Source organism: Dryas octopetala, chromosome 4, assembly GCF_963921425.1.
Source record: "Dryas octopetala chromosome 4, drDryOcto1.1, whole genome shotgun sequence".
NCBI lineage: Eukaryota > Viridiplantae > Streptophyta > Magnoliopsida > Rosales > Rosaceae > Dryas > Dryas octopetala.
The window spans coordinates 15,527,331-15,547,580 of record NC_141369.1 but is presented as its reverse complement, the minus strand read 5'-3'; the positions used below and the strand labels follow the sequence as shown (position 1 = coordinate 15,547,580).

The following is a 20,250-nucleotide window of genomic DNA, read 5'->3' as shown; positions in this document are numbered from 1 at the left end:
ATGTCTCTAAATGAACGAAAATCGATGTACTCCAAGTCCAAAAGAGGAGGTCATGTCAAAATCAAAGATTTTAAGCTCAAATAAGATAATCCAAATGAAATCACTTTCCAAAAATGACTTATTTTTGTATGGAAAAAGACCATTACACCCTCATGATGATTTCATTCAAATTCATGTCCCAATTCATTTCGGTCTATAATAACATCATATCATCGTAACACACAAACCCACCCATTTTTGCATAATGGTTTTGATTATTTTACATAATTTCACCTAATTCCTTCAATCAAAGAGCACGCCCACCACAATTATAGTTGAGTAGCAAAAATGGGTCATTTCCAAAATTAGATTTCAGATAATTAAGAAGTATGTTGGCATCTGGCAATATTTAAATATTTAGAACCAGTTTGGTATTGCTGTGAGAAAAAACAGATGTGAAGTAAAATAGCTGTGAAATAAAGTCAGCTGTAAAGTAAAACAGTTGAGTGTTTGGTAAACTATGTTTTCAAAAGTGCTGTGAGTGCAAAAAATAGTATCAAAGTATTTGGTAAATGTTAATATAAAAATGCTGTGACTGTGTATAATTACTAAAATGGACATGATGCTGAAGTGCATTTCACTTATTTGTTTGGTAAAAATAATATGTTTTTTTACTTGTTTTTGAAATTTTTTACTACAAATTTTTATTAGCAATAATTTTTCTAAGAACAACATTATTAAATAAGTATGCCTATTATTTTTTTAGGTATATTATAATTTTAATCCTATAAATAAAATATCATAATTAATTATCACAATATAAAATGTAACTAACAATGGACATATTTTTTAATTTAAAATAAACAAATAAAAATTATAGAAATCAATGAGGGTATTTTGGGTAAAATAAAATATTCATTGTTGCTGTGAGTCACTGCAGCTTTCAAAAGCACCTAGAAACTTGCTTTCTGTTTTTGTTGTGAGAAGTTGAGAATTGTGGGGAAAAACAGTTTTTTATTTTTTTACCAAACACCAAAACTGCTGTAGATGATTGAGAATTATCATCCACAGCAGCTTTTGAGTCCTCCATCATAATTCCAAACGGGGCCTTAATCACATAAATTTGTGTAAGATGCACATCATGTTGTAAAGAAAACCTCTCTCTCTCTCTCTCTCCCCCTCCCTCCCTCTCAAAGTAATGAACCACTCAGAGGCGTGGCCACTTATTCACCATATATAAGGCAATAAAATAACCAAGGAAGATTGGGATAAGCTAGAAATCAGAGATGTATGATGATGCATGATACTACACCTCACCAACTTAACTATTCTGAGATTGGCCATTAAAACATACATGCATGCAAGTTGAGAAATTAATTAATACATGCATATATGGACAAGTGCTGCTTAATTAAATCATGCCTAAATATGATTTACTATAAGACTCACTTTCCAGAGGCTTTAGACATCGATGTTTCAATTATTATTTATGATATTGACTGATTTGCTAGTGTAAGAAATATATATAGACATGCATCTGTTACTCGAGAATCATGTGATGATTGAGGACATCACAAATAATCAGCAACAGTAGTAAACCAAAACACTATGACAGAAATTATTGGTACTCTTCTTTTGCAAAAGATTTCATGAAGATCATAGCATGATCAGACAGATGAAGACGTTAATTATAGGATTTGGCCATTGCCGAAAGCAAAGCTTTTTTCTCTTTTGTAATGTCTACTTTATCAATGTGTACATATGGTGTATCTAAAATTAGGGGATTTTCTTTTTTGTCCAACTAATGCATATATGCACGGGCTTTAATTTTTATGTGGAGACTTAAATTCTCTAATATACTTAACTTTGTGTATTTTTTAATATTGTTATATTACAGATATATACTAAATTAACAAGAAAATAGTAATAAGTCGATCATCCAACTAGGAGTAGGAGATAGATACTAAAAAGAGCTCAAGAACATGTCAAGATCAAAACTGAAAAGCTGGAACTACGAATCTGTCTTGCAATCCAACTTCTGATTGACCAACTATACCCAACACTGATCGAGCTTAGTTTTCAAAAATAAAAATGTCATATTCTTGAGTTTCTAATTCACAAAATAGGTGCGTTTGACCGAATATGACATAATTAATAAACAAAATGGATTCTTGTCAAATCATTTTAATATAACCAATTAATCAAGTTGAGTGATAGTTAATATTTAACTTGAATCCAAGCTAATAACACCATGAGGTTCCTTCCCTAAGAAAAAGAAAGGCTTTGTTTGGGATTTTTTTTTTAAATTATTTTTTATTTTTATCTATGATATTTATCTAAGAAAGAAAAATTTTCAGACCAAAAAAAAAAAGAAAGAAGTTTTTTTAAAAATAGAATTAATATGAAATGTATGCTCCTGAAATATTCAACCGATTATGGTGATGAGTTTTTTTGTTTTTTCTTTCAACGATTGTGATTCTTAGTTTAATAGACTAAAATATATGAGGAATACTTGAATCTTCAGTTTTAAGGACCCTTTTGTCTTGAACTTTGATGTAGCCCAATACAAAACTACCATGTGTTACTATTAATATTTCTTATTCATGTAACCAAACAACACCCCACACCCTTCCACCCACCTAGCCCAATAACACCACTCCCTCCCATTCTCACTGTCGGAGGTCCGACACCGACGATCCCCACCTCCGGCGCCGGGCCTAACCGTCGAAAACCTTCCCTACCTCTGTCTTCCTCTCTTTTCTCTCTCTCCCTTTCTTGTCCTCTCGCTTAAGCATAGCAGATCATAGTAGATTTACAACTCAAAATGCACAACAATTAAAAACCCAATACCACCTCATCTCCCTTCAATCCAACCAAAAGGGTATCCGAAAAATCCAACACAAAATCACCAAAATTTGCAATAACTAGTATGGATCTTAATGGGAAAAAACCAAGTCTCTGTAAAAAGATAATGAAACGGGTCAGTAAAAAAAAAAAAAAGATTTACTTAGTAGAGAGGAAGAGATAGGGAGAGATAAAAGGAAAGAAGGGTTTCATAGGTTGGGCTCTCCGACGCAGGAGGTGGGCTGTTGGTGTTGAACTCCGGCAGTGAGAATGGGAAGGGATGAGGCTGCTGGGTTCAGTAGATGGGTGTAGGGGTGGGTTTGAAAACTGCCAAATCGACCAAACCAACCCAAACCAAACTGAAAAAAGTCGATTGTCGACCAAAAATCAAACCTAACCAACCATCCCTAGGTTCGGTTCAGTTTGGATCTTCCAAAAACTGCAAGAACCGAACCAAACCGAAACCTTTTTTTTTTTTTTTAAATTTTTTTTTTATTTTTTTTTTTACATTTAAACTTAAGTCCAAACACCAAAAAGAAAATTTATATTTTAAACTTAAGTCCATAAATAAAAGGTCCAAGTGTCCAACCAACAAGTTAGGCAAACATAGGTGGATGTGTTAAATGGGAAGCAACGGGCTACTTTTATAGGAGACATAAGGGAGTTGAATCCCTCTTATTTTCAATGTGAAATTGTGGAACCACATTTCATCAAGACAACTTGAATCCCATAATCCCACGTCGCCCAAAGAGTAAAAATACTCACTCGTTCTATAAAAAGAGCTCACAATTGTCTATTGATTTGCACATTTCCAAGCTTTCAAATATGGTTCCACAATCCACATTGAAAATAAGAGTCAGGGACTCAACTAGTTTATGTCTCCTATAAAAGTAGTCTCTTGCTTCCCATTTAACACATCCACTTAAATTTGTCTAAACTTGTGGACTTGGCCTTTTATTTATGGGATTAATATATATATATATTTTTTTTTGTGTTTGGGCTTAAGCAAGGAGTAAAATTTTGATTTTGAGGAAATTTTTGATGGAAATTTTCGCAGAAATTTCGATTAAAATACAAAATTAGACAAAAACGACGAAAATTATTATCAAAATACGAATATTTTGAATGAAATTTGACCATATGCTTATTTAACATATTATCTATTACATTGATAAAAAAACATTAAAAAAATCAAATTATATAGTAAGTTTTATGTGATATAAGGTGAATATAATGCACGCTGGAGACAAATACTGTTCAAAAAATGGGTCACTAATTAATAATTATATAAATAACACCTCTAATTATTTATATTACAATATAAAATTATGAATTAAATAAGTATTCAATAGCACATAGAGTTTCTAACAGATTCAAATTTTCGCTGTCTTCAATATCATCATGTCCAGAATAGGTGAACTGCGAAGAATAATCACCCCAAGATACATCTCCAGCATAACTTTGCATATAATTCTCAACATGTCAACCATATGGATCAAGCTGTGGTATTTGTGGTGGGATATGCCCATTGCCATACTCATTTAAAGAGCTATTGTCAGACTTACCTCAGTAAAAGGGTAAGGCAACCCAAATTTAAACCCAAAATCATATTAAACATTTAAACCTTCCCCAAATATACACAATCACAATAAGTATTGGGTACCTATTTATTTCCAAATATACACAATTACAATCACAGTCAATAACTCTTTCCAAATTCCAATTAAGTATTAAAACATTTTCATACCCAAAAAAAATAAAAAACTATTTCCAAATTTAAACAATTAAACACTTGAATCAAGTAATCAACCAGAAAAAAGAAAATCTAATAAATATTAGATATTTTTTAATATATTATAAATAAATATTAGATTATTTTTTAATATATTATAAATAAGCATTAGATACTTAGATAGTGGAATGGAAAGTATCGAATCATTTATTGCCTACTAATGCCTACAGGCTACAGCCCACTCATCTCTATGACTCTATCCAAAGAAAAATCATTTATTGTTTGCTGTGTAAATTTGGAAGTTTAAACCCACAACTCCACAACACAAGGCCGTAAGTATTTGACAGATTTGGGTATTTGGGTACAAGGTTGAAGATACCTGCTGGGTGCGCTATGCGCGCAGGGGGAGGAGGCAGGGGGTCACACCGGAGGTAGCTGGGTGCGCGCAAGGGGAGAAGACAGAGAGAGAGATCTGAGAGATGAAATGGAAATGGAGCTGGGGCTGGGACTTCTGAGATCTGAGTTTGTCAGCGAAATTTCGTCTAAATTTCGTCCAATTTCAACGAAATTTTACAGAAACACACTGTGGGGGGGTTCGAAATTTTCGAAATTTCGCCAAAATATTAACGAAAATTAATGGATATGTTATAAAATTTCGGAACCCCAAAAAAGCGAAAATTTTGGCGAAATTTTCAAAATTTCACTCCTTGGGCTTAAGTTTAAATGTTAAAAGAAAAAAAAAATTAGCACAAATCTATTGAACTGAACTAATAGGGTTTGGTTTGGTTTGATTGTGAATATTTTTAATAGTGGAGTCGAATCGAACCAATTCCTTGTAATCGGGCAATTCTCAATTCAACCTTAAAACTTGGCCGAATTGAACCGAACCCACCCCTAGATGGGTGGGGGTAGGGATGCTAGAGTGTTTGGTTACATGGTTAAGAAGGCTAGTAGAGTGTTTGGTTATAATGCTTATAAAATTTTGAGCAAATTATCCGTAAGTACCTTAACTATATACTAATTTTCAACTTAGTACCCCAACTTTGAAAAGTTGACAAAAAGTACCTCAACTTTCATTTTGTGTCAAAATAGTACCTCCGTTAGTTTTTATGTCAAATAAACCGTTATCTGCTGACGTGGCAGGAGTATTTTCGTCTTTTTCCCCACATTTAAAAGATAATAATATTTTTAAAAGAGAAAATTACAATTTAGTACCTTAACTATACACTGACTTTCAACTTAGTACCCCAACTTTGAAAACCTGACAAAAAAGCACCTCAACTTTCATTTTGTGTCAAAATAGTATCTCCTTTAGTTTTTCTGTCAAATGAACCGTTATCTGTTGACTTGGCAGGGGTATTTTCATCTTTTTCCCCACATTTAAAAGATAATAATATTTTTAAAAACTTTTGAATAAAAAAAAATCTTAAAAAATTAAAACTTTTAAAAATTAAAAAAAAAAAAATTGGGGGATGGGTAGGGAGGGTCGGTGTTGGGTAAGGGGGGTGAGGGGGCTGGGTTAGGATTGGGGTTGAGTTGGGTCGAAGAGGGGCTGTATGAGGGTGTCGGGGAGAGGCTGGGTGGGGGGTGCGACGGGGCTAGGGGTTAGGGGGGAGGGATGCGACAGGACTGGGGGTGGGGATGAGAGGGTGGGTCGAGCAGGGAGAGGTGGGAGGATGGGTGGGGGCTGGGGTGAGGGGAGAGGGTGGGTTGGGCAGGGAGAGGTGGGAGGATGGGTAGGGGCAGGGAGGGGAGGGGAAGGGATGGGTGGGGGGAAGGTTGGGTAGGGGCTGGGTGGGGGCGGGAAAAGGAGAGGATGGGTGAGGGAGGGGTGGGTGAGGGCTGGGGTGGGAGGGAGAGGGTGGGTCAGGCAAGGAGAGGGGCTGGCTGGGGGAAAGAGGTGCGACAGGGTTGGGGCTAGGGGGAGGGGGTGCGATGGGACTGGGGTGGAGGGAGAGGGTGGGTCGGGCAGGGAAAAAGGCTGGGGTGAGGGCTGGCTGGGTAGGGGACGGGAGGGGAGGGGGAAAAGTTTTTATTTTAAGAAATTTTTTTATTTTAATTTTTTTAAGAAATTTGTTTATTAAAAAGTTTTTTAAAATATTATTATATTTTAAATGTTGAGAAAAATACGAAAATACATCTGCCACGTCAGCAGATAACGGTTCATTTGACAGAAAAACTAACGAAGATACTATTTTGACACAAAATGAAAGTTGAGGTGCTTTTTTGTCAGGTTTTCAAAGTTGGAGTACTAAGTTGAAAGTCAGTATATAGTTAAGGTACTAAATTATAATTTACTCTTTTAAAAATATTATTATCTTTTAAATGTGGGGAAAAAGACGAAAATATATCTACCACGTCAGCAGATAACGGTTTATTTGACAGAAAAACTAACAGAGGTACTATTTTGACACAAAATGAAAGTTGAGGTATTTTTTGTCAAGTTTTCAAAATTTGGGTACTAAGTTGAAAGTCAGTGTATAATTGAGATACTTACGAATAATTTGCTCTAAAATTTTTAAAAAACACGTGTCCTTATTATATTAGGCCACATCAAAGTTCAGGACAAGAGGGTACTCAAAACTGAGGACCCAAGTATTTCCCAAAATATGTTGGCTGCAATATTTTATCTAAAGCATATACATTAGGATGGCTCAACACAACTCTAGCTCTTTTTTTAATTTCTTAGCTCAACTCTAGCTCGCAAGGTTGACATTGTACATATCGTATATATGTTCTATGTCAACCATACATGCACTATATCATATATATGTTCTATGTCAACCATACATGTACTATGTCAACCTTGAGATTAATGTACAATGTCAACCAAACATGTACTACATAAGTTTATACTAAGCTGTCAGGAAATAAAAAATTGTCGGTAGTATGTATAAATATGAAATGATACAAATTTCTCTGTTTATGGTCTCCCAGACTCCCCAATAATTTCTCTGTTGACCAAAAAACAACCTCCCAGAAAGCTGAGGGTAAAAATGGAAACTTCTTTTTTTTTTTCGATTAATGGAAAATGGAAGCATAAATTGATGGGCTGCTTGAAAAAAATTAAAAAATGAAAGAGAAGCAGCACGCCCAGTGGGACTCGAACCCACAATCGCCTGATTAGAAGTCAGACGCCTTATCCATTAGGCCATGGGCGCTGAACGATTCTCGTTCTTTCAAATATTTTACTTCACCAGCACTTCTACTCACTCATACAGTCGTACATAAAAGAGAGGAATAACACTTCCAAGTTCCTACTTTAATCCTTATAAAACAAATACAATATCATGATTCGTGAGTCAACTATAAATTTTTTATCGAATTGTCCTTTATTTTCTAACAGGTATAGATTTACAAGTAACAATATAAGGTTAAAGTACCGTAAATGATTGATTATCAACTATTAATATATACATGTAAGTAATGGATTCTTTGACATTTGCTCTTAGCCTCTTAACGTGAAAGCTAAATAATCATTGGTGTACGTAAATCTCACATACAATATAACATTAATTAAAAGCTAGCTGGCTTTCAAGAAACTATATTTACAATGATAGGCTGGTTGGAGCTACTAGAATGATACTGAATAAAGCATTTTACCCACCAAATCATCTCCATTATTCTAAGTTATAGACTTATAGTAGAGTAATTATGCAAATTGAGCTTAGCCAAGCGGCCCAAGCCAATTAATTAATAGTGAACCACCAATGTTGACTATTTTTTATAGGAATAATTAATATACAAGTTCATTTATTTGATTATGATGAATATCTCCAACTTCCATGAAGAATTTTAGTGGAGCCTGGGGGAAGAGGACTTGGGGTCAGCAACTAATATTGCTCAACCACAAATCCACCACAATGGGTTCATTTTTAGGATTAGGCAATTAGACCCACATTTTGGTTAATTTATTGTAATTCTAACTAATTGTTTTACATTTCTTGTTTTCAACCGTAAGTTAAATGTTTCAACATTTTTATGGGATTAAAAAAATATGTTATAAAACCCATCACTTAATCCTCCATAATCTGTGGGACTATAGTTTGAGTGGTAGAGCATTTATTTTTGTATGAGAAATTCTTTAGTATTGTTGCCTGATTTCATAATTCTAGCTATGATGTTATATGTACTTTGTACTTTAAAAAATTATAAATTTTACTTGAATTAAGTATACATGTTCATATATTATTAAAGGTGGCATCATACATATAATATAACTGCTCTACTAAATAATCTTTCATCTTTACATTCATAGTTTGCAGAGTTGAACTTTCATTATTTAATTTTTTTATTATAATTGAAAAAAAATAATTCTCTATACCATTTTAGCTGCACAATTACATCCCATTTTCCCTAGAAATAGCACCAAATGGCCGGTCCTCATCAGTCATCACCTACCAAATGCAAGGACTATCTATCAGCAATTCAGCATGCATGCCATATATATACACACATATATATATATATGCCTTTAAAACAACCTAATTTTTAGTAATGTTTTATTCAATTTGGTTACCGTACAACTCAGCCTGGTGATGGGTGGTTGATATATTAATAAAATTAAACAACATGTGCAAAGTATTATTGTATATTTAGCAAGTTAATGTATTTGATTTTGGACTTCAACCCACCATTATATATATTAAAAAAAAGTTAATTACTTTTCCAATATATTTACAAAAAGAATTCAAGTATCAAAGTAATAATTAAGGATCTTTTAATAGCATATATACTTGAAAAAGTGTTGCTATTTGCATACCCTTTTTTTCTGTTTGCACACCCTTTTTAAAAATAAGAAAGAAAAACCAAAGAGAAAAGACCACCTTGCCCCTCCCTTCTTTCCCTCTCTTTCTCCTTCCCTCACCCACACACCTCATCCCCGCACACACTTCTCTCTCTCTCTCTCTCTCTCTCTCTCTCTCTCTCTCTCTCTCTCTCTCTCTCTCACCCAACACACCCCATCTCTTCTTTTTCTTCTTCTTCTTCTTCTTCTTTCCCCTACCCCGACCACCCCCTTCCCGAGCCTTCCCCTCATCTCTGGCTCCTCTCTCCCTGCCACCTCCCAGCCTCTTCTCTTTCTCTCTCCCTGAAACCCATAGAGATCAATAATTGTCCTATACGACTATACACTGTCCTCACTTAAATTCAATTTTAAGTACAAGTCCCTACTGAAAATGCAATCACATTCTAGTTTCTTGAATTGCAGCTAGCATTTCAGTTTCTTAAGCTGCCCTATAAATGACTAGAGGTTTCAAAACTAAATGAGAGCACAATGGCAATGTAAACAACACTAGTTTCAACAATAGAGAGTACATGTTTCTCTCTGTGAAGTAAACTAAAAGATTTTCCACCAAACAAGAACAAAACCAAAACCTAAATTTCCACCAAACCCTACAAATTCAACAAAAAAAAAATTGAAATTCACAATCTCTAATACATCCCTTCCCCACATTTCTCAGCAAGCAAAAAACAAAACCCTAAATCACACAACACCTGAAATCCCCTAAATACCAAATCAAACCAAATGACTAGAGAAAGAAAAAGGAGAGAGAAGGGGTGGGGTGGTCGCATACGGTGGTGGGCTGCTCGGCGTGGTAAGGGATGCGGTGTGTGCTGGAGAGAGGAGAGGTGGGGAGGGAGGTGGTCGGGGTGAGGGAGGGGTGTGTAAGTGTTGGGTGTGTGTTATTTTTTTTTTTTTTTTGGGTTTTTTTTTAAGAGGAGTGTGCAAAAAAAAAAAATACAAATAGCACTTTACTCGAAATCTCAAATAACTACAACAAACATTAAATAAGCTAGTCAAGTAAAATAAGCCAGAACACCATATATTTCTGAATCACACATGCAATATATTTGACATCTACTAAATATTTAAAGCATAAATGGAAAAAAGACAAAATATAAGATTAAAAAAAGGGAGGTGATTTCCGCACTCCTCTTTTCTCTATTTGCACCCCTTCTTATTTTTTTAAATGTTTGTATATATTTTTATTATTTATTTTCCACATATACCCTTTGGCTTTTAATTATAGAATGTCACCTATGCAACATTAAATCCTACACATTTAATTTTTTAAAACTGTCATAATAATATATCTATTTTTATAACTCTCTTTTAAAAAGGAAGAAAAATTTATGTAATTCTCTATACTTCTGTCCGTCTTCATGATATAGTACATATATTTTTTTCTTATTAAGCTGTCATGTGACATTCATTTTTTAAAAAATCAAATATGCTACAAATAAGTAGTGGTTGCTTGGCAGGGGAACATTTTTCTTGACAGTGTCAAAAGACTCAAAAATGAGGGAGTGGACTAATTGAAAACCCCAATTAATTTCATAACACAAAACCCACCATCAAAAGAAGATACATAAATCATGACCCTCATAAAGAAAACGAAAAAAAATATGACAGGCTAAATATTTTTCTAATGAAGTATAAAATGATGATTAAAAACACGTACAAAACTGGTTCACAAAAGAAAAAAAATGGCATAGAAGACAATTAGAGATGCAATATGAAGAAGATACGACGAGGGGGATAGAAAATTAATTATTTTTATTTTTTTAATAAGTATGAGAGAATTTAGGAAAAAATAATCATTACTGAAAAATAATTAAAATAAAAATTCAACAGACATAAAGAGTAAATTTGAAAAAATATATAATAAAAATATAAAAAATATATTAAAAAAGAAAATGGAGTGCAAACGAAGAAAAGAGGAGTAAAAAAATCGCCTCTCTAAAAAAAAACCTAATTGTAACCTTTATATATCATAGTTATATTAAGTATATATATATATATATGCATGCGTTTCATACTTAATTGTGATCCGTTATTAGGGGACAACTTTCTTATTATAAACACTAATGACTAATTAAAACTGAATATCAAATCATCAACTATATATATAAATATGGCAATTAATTAATTATATATAAGAGTGAGAAAAATTGTATAATGCAATGTAAACTGACTAAGTAACAATTTCTTGTTGTATAATATTAATGAAAGACTTGGTGAGCTAGCTGTGAGCCTGTGACACGTGCTGCATGGTCCAGTGTTAATTAATTGCTCATAATAATGTAATGCAAATAAGAAGAAAAAGGTCACACACTGGAGTGTAGACATAATCTGTCATTTTCTTCTGGCCCCCTACGAATGAAATATCTCTTTGGCACCTCAATATTGTCTCATAATGCCTCGCAGTCCCCCAAAAGTAAACGAGACAGATGATCTAGCAACTTATTTAGGCTTCAATTGTCTATGTGTGGATATAGAATAATTTTTTCATAAATACTGCAACACTGTCACGTAATATTATTATTAAATTATTTATATTATAATATATATTTATTAATATTATATTTGAAAAATATAAATATATTGTTGACTCATATTATAACGCATAAATTAATAACATCCACTGACAGTATTACAGACACATTAAAAAAATTTCTATTCTTATGATAGTTTTTGAAAACTTAGAAAAACTAACTAAAATTTACGATTTTAAAGACATTGAGCCCTTATTTCAGAGTTTAAAAATATAACACTCCTTTAAACACTATTGACTGACGGAGTTCAAACACTTGCTTGAGGAGGGTTCAAATGCTATTCGAGAATTAATTATATTTTGAAACTCTATAAAAAATGCTCACTAAATATCTTTAGTGGAACCAAGGCTTAGTTTTTAAATTTTAATAGTTAAGAGGTAGGTGTAGAAAATGCAAGTGAATGACAAGCTTCTTATTGAACATTGACCATTATATTATCATATAATAGTGACTTAAAACATAATAGTATCTATTAAAATACTAATTGGCAAGTGTCTTAATGTTATACGTTCATATGTCACGCTATGATAGTGTTGTCATTTTATCCTAATCACACTATGATATTCAAAAAATATATATATAGACTTTTCCAAATATATTATTCACATAGGTATGTCCAGAATGTCAATCATTTATTGCTTTAAAGTTCACAATGATCCAGTCTTACATCAATAAACAAGCAAAACCTATTCATGCGCGCAACTACGATTGTAGTTTGACTTCTGGTAAATTTAAATACAAGCGTAAGAGTCCTTAACTAATTTAATTTCCACAACGAATTGCTTCAAGAAACAACACCCACGGTCCCACTACAGTTAAAAGAAAAAAATAATAAACCCAAACACTATGTCAGCTTGGTGACGATGCACCATTTAGTTTTGAATTAATTATTATAGGGTGTATGTTATGCATCTTATTTAATCTCTAGTGCACCAATTAATTTTATTTAACAACAAGGTAACTATCAGTTGCATTGCAGAAGCGGGTGTCAGCTGACTTATTTTAAAATATGATCAATTGTCATTTTATTTCTTATTTTTTGTCTTTGTCTTTGCTCTTCTCTCTCTCTCTCTCCATGTTATGTCTCTCTTCTCTTTCATCTTCATCATCTTCATCATCTTCTTATTCTTCGCAAATATATAACTTTTTTTTTTTTGTCAAAAGATTTAGAACTCAGATCTAGAAAAAATATTAAAATTCTGAACTGAAACTGTGAACTGAAATTGCATAATAAAAATGCAAACTGAAATTGCGACATTTTGAGTTTGATAACTGTGTCAGACAACTAAAATTGCGACTTTATAAGAGTGTTCTCCATAATTGAAACTGTGAGTAGAAAACTGAAACTATGGTGAAAATTGAAACTTTTTACGATTAAATTTGTTTGCATAATGTTGAAGCTGTTTTGGATTGTTGGTGAGTTTCTGTTACCTGAAAATTAAATTTATGATTTTTGGCAGGTTGATGTTATCTTAAAATTAAATTTGTGAGATTGAGTATTTTTGGTTAACTTTTTGGACTGTGAGTACCTTAAAGTTAATGGACTCTTTAGTTTATTCCAAATTGGAATTTATAATATTCTTTCACTTTCTTCTTTTACTAATTTTATAGGAACCCTAATTTTATTTTATTTAGTTATTTATTTACATCCTTCTTGAAAATACTTCAACTACATATATCTCAAGTTCTATTCCAAACAAAAAAACAAATAATAAATTACTCTCAATTCCAGTTTTTGAAAGATTTTTAACTGAAAATTCAGTCAAATAAAAAAATTAAGTAGAAGGCCCATATATCTGTGTACACGCGAGCAAAAGGGAAAAAAGTGTTACCGAGCGCTCGGTAGCTTGCTGAGAGCTCGGCGGATACAGATGCATCTTTTTAGGTTGTAAATGCATTTTTTTAAGTTGCAGATGCAGCTTTTTAAGTTGTAGATGACAAATTTTAGGTTGTAAATGCATATTTTAGATTGTAGATGCACGAGAAGAGGTCGCAGATGCAGGTTGCATCTTCAACAGCCGAGCGCTCGGCAAGAACCACCGAGCACTCGGTCACTCGGTAGGAATTACCGACCGCTCGGTAGATAATTGGCCTTCTACTTAATTTTTGAGCCGGCTAGATTCTGAATTATCTTTCTTTCTCATTTTGGACTTCTACTTGGAGTACTCACTCCAAACTTATAATGACTTGTAAAGACATTTTTTAAGTGATAGACTTTCATAGATTTTTAGAATTATAACGGACTTTTATAGACTAGTCTAATAATTTCATGGAGTTTTATGAAAAAACTTTCATAGACATTGATAGACTTTCAACGACTTCTAATAATTTCCAATTTTTAGGCAAAAAATTCTACCGGTGATTGTGAGCCAATTGCATAATAAATTGCGTTGTGCCCATAAAAATATATATTTAAAACTAAAATTTTTAAAATTAAAAATAATTATTTAAAACTAAATTTTTTTAAAATTAAAAATAATTAATTAAAGCCAACCTTCCCCATCCCTTTCCCCTTCCCTTCCCACGCCCAGCCCTTTTTCCCTTTCCCCTTCCCTTCCATGCCCAGTCCCTTTTCCCTTCCACTCCCAGTCCATCCCCGCACTATACCTCTTTTTTTTTTTTTTTTTCTATTTCTTTCTTCCTCTCTCCCTTTCTTTCTTTCTCTTTGTGCAACGCCATTTTCGTTAACCGTTCTCGCACTGCCGTTGAGCATCTAAAGCGAGAGCTATATAATCGATCCGTCTTGGTTCTGCAGTGAGCTCACACTTGCCGAAGACGATAATGGTGACAGTGAGTGGCTGCGAGAGAGAGGGAAAAAAAAAAGAGTGGTGGTGACAGCGAGTGGTGGGAGAGAGGGAAAGAAAGACTGAAAGAGAAAGGAAATAGAAGAAAAAAGAGAAAAAAGTGACGGTGACGGTGGTACATGATTGGAGGGGAGGGCTGAGTGGTGGTGAGGTGCAATCGGGTGGGGGGAGGGGTACTAGATGGTTAAGTAATAAAATAATATTTTTATTAAAGAAAAATAATTTGGGAGAAAAAATTGAATTTTTCTAATTTCATATAAGGGCAAAATAGGGAGTTTGGAGAAAAAATGTGCAAAATTTTCAAAATTATAGCACAGGATCCATGTCCATTTGGTATTTATACTTCAATGCCAAAAGTTTTTCAAAGTCGATGGAGGGAATGAGAGAGAAATAAAGAGAGTTGGTATTAATACCTCAATACCAAAAGTCTTTTAAAATCTATTAATTTGAGAAATTTATAAAATTTATTTACATTTTGAGTATTATATGACTTTTATAGATTTTTAAAAAGTCTTTATTGAGTACTTTAAACTTTTTAATTTAACAAAAATCATTATAAGTCTACCCCCCCCCCCCCCCCTCCTCCCTCCCTACCTATCCTACCCTACCCTAGAATACCAAAAACAAAATGTAAATAAGGTCAAAGGTCCTATGTGCAATAGTGGATGGCTTAATAATGGAGATGCAATGGATGGCAATGTTGTAATTACCCTATTCTTGTCTTTTGTTCCGGAAATTTCCTTCAACTTGGTATCCAACAGAACGTTGCCACGTATCTTCTTGGCCCCCACCCTCCAAGATAATGTTTGCATCATATTCAATTTCTTGTCGCATGTATGTCCTGGCAGTCGTATACATATGAAGTCATTTGGAGTCATCGCAGCAACGGTACATTTGTAATTTGTATATGTGTATGACATGACAATATAGTACTAAACCTTCCAACGGTACAATTTTCCAATTTGTCTAGAAGATATTATAAGAGTCATCTCTGTCCATAATTGCAGGCCAACAGAAATAAACTGCCAATAGTAACTTGTAACTAGTAATGCAAATTCAAAAGAAATGTTTAGGAAATTCAAAAGTAACGTTTTTTTAGATAGAGAATTCAAAAGTAACGTTGAATAAGATAAAAAGCATGCATGATGGTTCTTATACTTTTACATTTTATGGTTATCAACTTTTATACGTTACTTACTTCAGTTATGTTTGTCAATTTATTCAAATTTTTGTCAAATATGTGCACATAATAAGTACGTGTTTAAGTAATTAGTGATGATTTTTCCCTTAAAAGCGAGTCACGTACTTAGTATTTCATAGAAATTCGAATAAATTGACGAATAAGACTAAACTATGTAACGTGGAAAAATTGGTAAATTATAGAATCTAAAAGAAAGTTTGTGAACTCAAGTGAGATATGGGGTAAAATTTACTGACGGTTGCTATAATTAAACCTTATTTATATATTTTACGTTAAGACATGCTTGTTTAAGTGAGCGTTCAAACGTTCAATATTGGACATTCATGCTCGCTCACATTTTGCAATATAAAAATATGTAATTAAAAATCAGTGTAAAATAAAGAAAACGGATACAAAAGAATTTTTGTATGCATAAGAGTATATCTAACAGACTCATTAAATTTGACTCTTTAAATCTTACTTTCCTGATCTATGTGACAATTTGAATAGCCAAATTTTTTACTTTAAAATTGTGAACTCCAACAGATTCTTCAATTTCATTAATTTATTATTTTTTTTAATTTTTTTCTTGTTTAGTCAAAAATAAGATTTCATTAAGATTTGCAGAGCCAAATTCACTCGTTAAAACTGAACAGCTGACTTTGGGTCTCTATTTTGACAAGCCCATTTGTAAAGGCTGTTGGAGATGATTCATCCAACGTGGCACAATTAATTGAGCAACCTAAGACTTTTGCTAAGCCTGTTGGAGATGCTCTAAGATGGAGACAATAACAACTCAGTGAGTCGACCATTTACACCTAATGTATAAGGTCAAATTATGTATTTGGTCCTTAAAGTTTGGAGGCTTTGGGTCAGATAATTTCATTAAAATCCATGTAGTTCCAATTATGCTAATTTTTTCGATAGTCTTCTAAGTTGCAATTCGAGAGCACACTTTTAGTAATGTTAATTAATTGATAAAAATAGCATGTAAAGCATACAAGTGGGTAAATTCGAGGTTTTTTGGTGGTTTAATTAACTTTATTGTCATCATCTAAATATTTCGAATCGTGCATGCCTTATGTTACTGTATATTCATCAACCAAATTGATGAAATTAAAGATATATTCTCGGATTGCAACCGTTAGAGAATCTCAATGAAACTTAGTTCAAACTCGATTGAAAACATAATTTGATCATGTACCAAACCCACCATAAACATTGGGTTTCATATTCATATATTAATTTTGTGAAGCCCCGGCACACTACATTAAACACACACAGGTCCACCATAAGGGAGAGAGATGATCACATTGGTTATTAGTGATAATTATCATGATTATGGTGATGATTGTATCAACTAACAATTATGTAATTTAGGGATAAGACGGACCATTACATAGCTTAATTAGTTGAATTATACGCTAGCTATGGTCACTGTGACCGAATATTCCATATATGTTCTAAATTTCACCTTTTGACACAAGTTACACACAGCACACACAAGGCTTTATAGTACTAATTAAAACTACAGAAAAAGAAGCAGTAAGAATGCAAAAAATGGTGAATCAAATTATTTGAAACATGAAATGCAATTATATACCATTGGAATTGGGTATGTAGGAAGAAAAATCAAGATTTATGGTATCAATTATAATTGTCTCCATCAAGGAAAAGGGAAAGAAAACTAGCACTAAACTGTGTGAATTAATTATATTACAGTGACAGTTGTGACCAGTTAGCAAAAGTAGCCAAACCACTTGCAAATGAATATAGAGGACCATTCACCATAGCTTTTTAAAGATGAAAAAGACCTAAAAAAAGCTAGCAAGCTATGCACACACACCCAACTATAATTAATTCATCAAGTCATTTGCACATGATCCCACACTAGACCTTCAAAGTTGCTCGGAATTAAGTTCTCTGCAGTCAACATCGGATGAGAAAAATCCCCACAAAATTCAAGCTCTCCAAAAGGGGGATACACCCACCCATCCACCGAGTCATTAACCAATAGGAACTCGGTTCTCAACTCGGGCGAGTCGAAACTCCCTTCTATGTTGGGTAACTCAACAATCTCACCTAGCTCCTCGGATTCCGAGCCCTCGGATTTTGATAATAATGATGATGATGAGGAAGATGACAATGATGTCGTGGAATCTAAGTGCACCATGGCTGCCGCTTTAGTAGCGGCAGCCTGGACGTCCTGAGGCTTCAGTGATGCCGGCCGAGGCAACAACTCGGCCAGTTCTGGAAAATTCAGAATGGCCGAGCTGCCTTTAATGCTGATGGCGGCTACGTCATGAGCACGCGCCGCCATTTCCGGGGTGGAAAATGTGCCGAGCCAGATACGCGATTTCTTGCGAGGCTCCCGAATTTCGGACACCCATTTGCCCCAATTGCGCATCCGAACTCCTCTGTAGACTGGGTGTTTGCTGCAGCTGTTATCTTCTCTACCTCTTTTGAGTACTTTCACTGTCTGCTGCTGCTGCTGCTGGTGGTCTGAGTCAAAGCTGTGCGTTTTGGGCTTCTTCTGCTTGGTCTTATTAGGCAGTAACAACCCAGCTGAAGTTGGTGAATTAGGTGGTAAGCTTAGAGATGAGTTGCTGCTGCTTTCAGCTTCTGAATTGTTTGGTTCTGCTGCCATTGCTTAGCAAAGAGAGACTAGCTTAATTAACCCAGTTGAATGTGGGCAACTGTAGAGAGAGAAAGAGAGATTGTGGACTGGCTAGAGAGAGAAGGGAATGAAGAGCAAGGAGAGTAATGTGAGGGGGGTACTTATGTAGAGGATAGGGAATGGGCTACACGCTCCTTCACATTGACCCTTAACCTACCATTGTTTCACTAGGAATGACAAAAACACACTAACAATCTCATTCAAGAAATGGGTTTAAAAAAGACAATGAAATGGGAAACATACTAAAAGACTGAGAGAGAGAGAGAGAGAGAGAGAGAGAGAGAGAGAGAGAGAGAGAGAGAGAGAGAGAGAGAGAGTTAGCTAGCTAGGCTTTGGAATGGGTCTAAGGGTAGTACACAGAGATGGGGGGTCCCAACTCCCAAGCACCATTTGTACCAGCAACGTTCAATTAAATTTTTGTCCAAAGCTCATTAGTCCACGTCTCCATCCTCTTGTCCGCTGCTTTGTTAATTTCTTCAAGAATAAAACTTGCCTGCACCCCTGTTTCACCAGCTGGCATCCCTCTCTCTCTATCTCTCTCCTCTCTCTTTCTCTCTCTCTCTGTTTTTTTTTTCTCTCTTGTGACACCACCTGTCCCCCTAACACGGGGGCAGGCAAGTTCTTCTCTTTGTTCAAACCCCATTCCCACTCAAACAAAAGAGTATTGCATTATGTTAGTGATTCATTTATCAAACAAAGGGTTTCTCTTACCTCATCACCAATAAACATTGACCACACCTTTTGCTCTAATGTTTTTTTTTTATTTTCTTTTCTTTTCTATATTCGCTTTATTGAGAAAAAGAAAATCAACTCCTTGCAACTTGTAAGTGCTTACTACTGCTTCCAACATTAATTTATACAGGTCCAGATTTTAAAATTGGAATTTTGTACAGGACCAAAAATGAGATCATTTCAAATAATTTGAGGAAGCCTTAGTAATAATTAAACACTATTTGTACGGCAACCCACCTTCCTTTTTATCACGACGACCATATGGCATGCGTATACATGCACACATAAATTTTTTTGATGGTAGTCAAATAAGACTTTAGATATAATTTTATCTACTCAACAAGGTTGATTGATAATTAAACAACATAACATGATAACATATATGATATATAGAAGTCTGAATAATTTGCAAATTATGTGTGTGTATATATATATACGAGATTCTCTTAAGTTAAGGTCGGAAAATTTGCAAATTATGTGTGTGTATATATATATACGAGATTCTCTTAAGTTAAGGTCGGAAAAATTTACACATTTGCAGACAAAATCAAACTCCCTTTAATTTCTCTAAAGATATTTCAGCTGTGAAATTAAAGTCCATTCCATGAAAATTATCATCATATTTCCATTTCGTAACTTCTCACTTTCCACATTTATTTTTCTTTTTCTCTCTGTTTTTCAACTTTTTTTTTTTTTTTTTCAAAATCTATATATTAGAACAATCCTCAACACATGCATGTGGAAATGCTAGTGAAAACGTAAAATTCCATCATAACTCTGACTATTACATCATCAAAACGAGTTTTACAATTGTTCCAATTTTGTAGCTCATTAAATTATGACTAAAAAACTCTAACAAATTAAAGAAGAGGCCAAATACAGCCTTTGATTCGAAAGTGAAGTTGTAATATTCAAATTATGATATACATAAAATAATAAAGTTGGAGCTATACGTCAAAATATC

At 33.9% G+C, this 20,250-nt stretch overlaps 1 protein-coding gene and 1 non-coding gene across 2 annotated transcripts; both read right to left on the bottom strand.

The window, feature by feature from the left end:
• Positions 1 to 7,643: 7,643 nt before the first annotated feature.
• Positions 7,644 to 7,716, bottom strand: TRNAR-UCU (transfer RNA arginine (anticodon UCU)). Its single transcript has one exon. It is a non-coding gene; the product is annotated as a tRNA-Arg (tRNA).
• Positions 7,717 to 17,499: 9,783 nt separating this feature from the next.
• Positions 17,500 to 18,817, bottom strand: LOC147287271 (Integrase-type DNA-binding superfamily protein). The gene has a single exon (XM_086239212.1). The coding sequence runs from the start codon at positions 18,522 to 18,524 to the stop codon at positions 17,742 to 17,744; it is 783 nt and encodes a 260-aa protein (XP_086095338.1). The 5' UTR covers positions 18,525 to 18,817; the 3' UTR covers positions 17,500 to 17,741.
• Between the last annotated feature and the right edge of the window lie 1,433 nt (positions 18,818 to 20,250).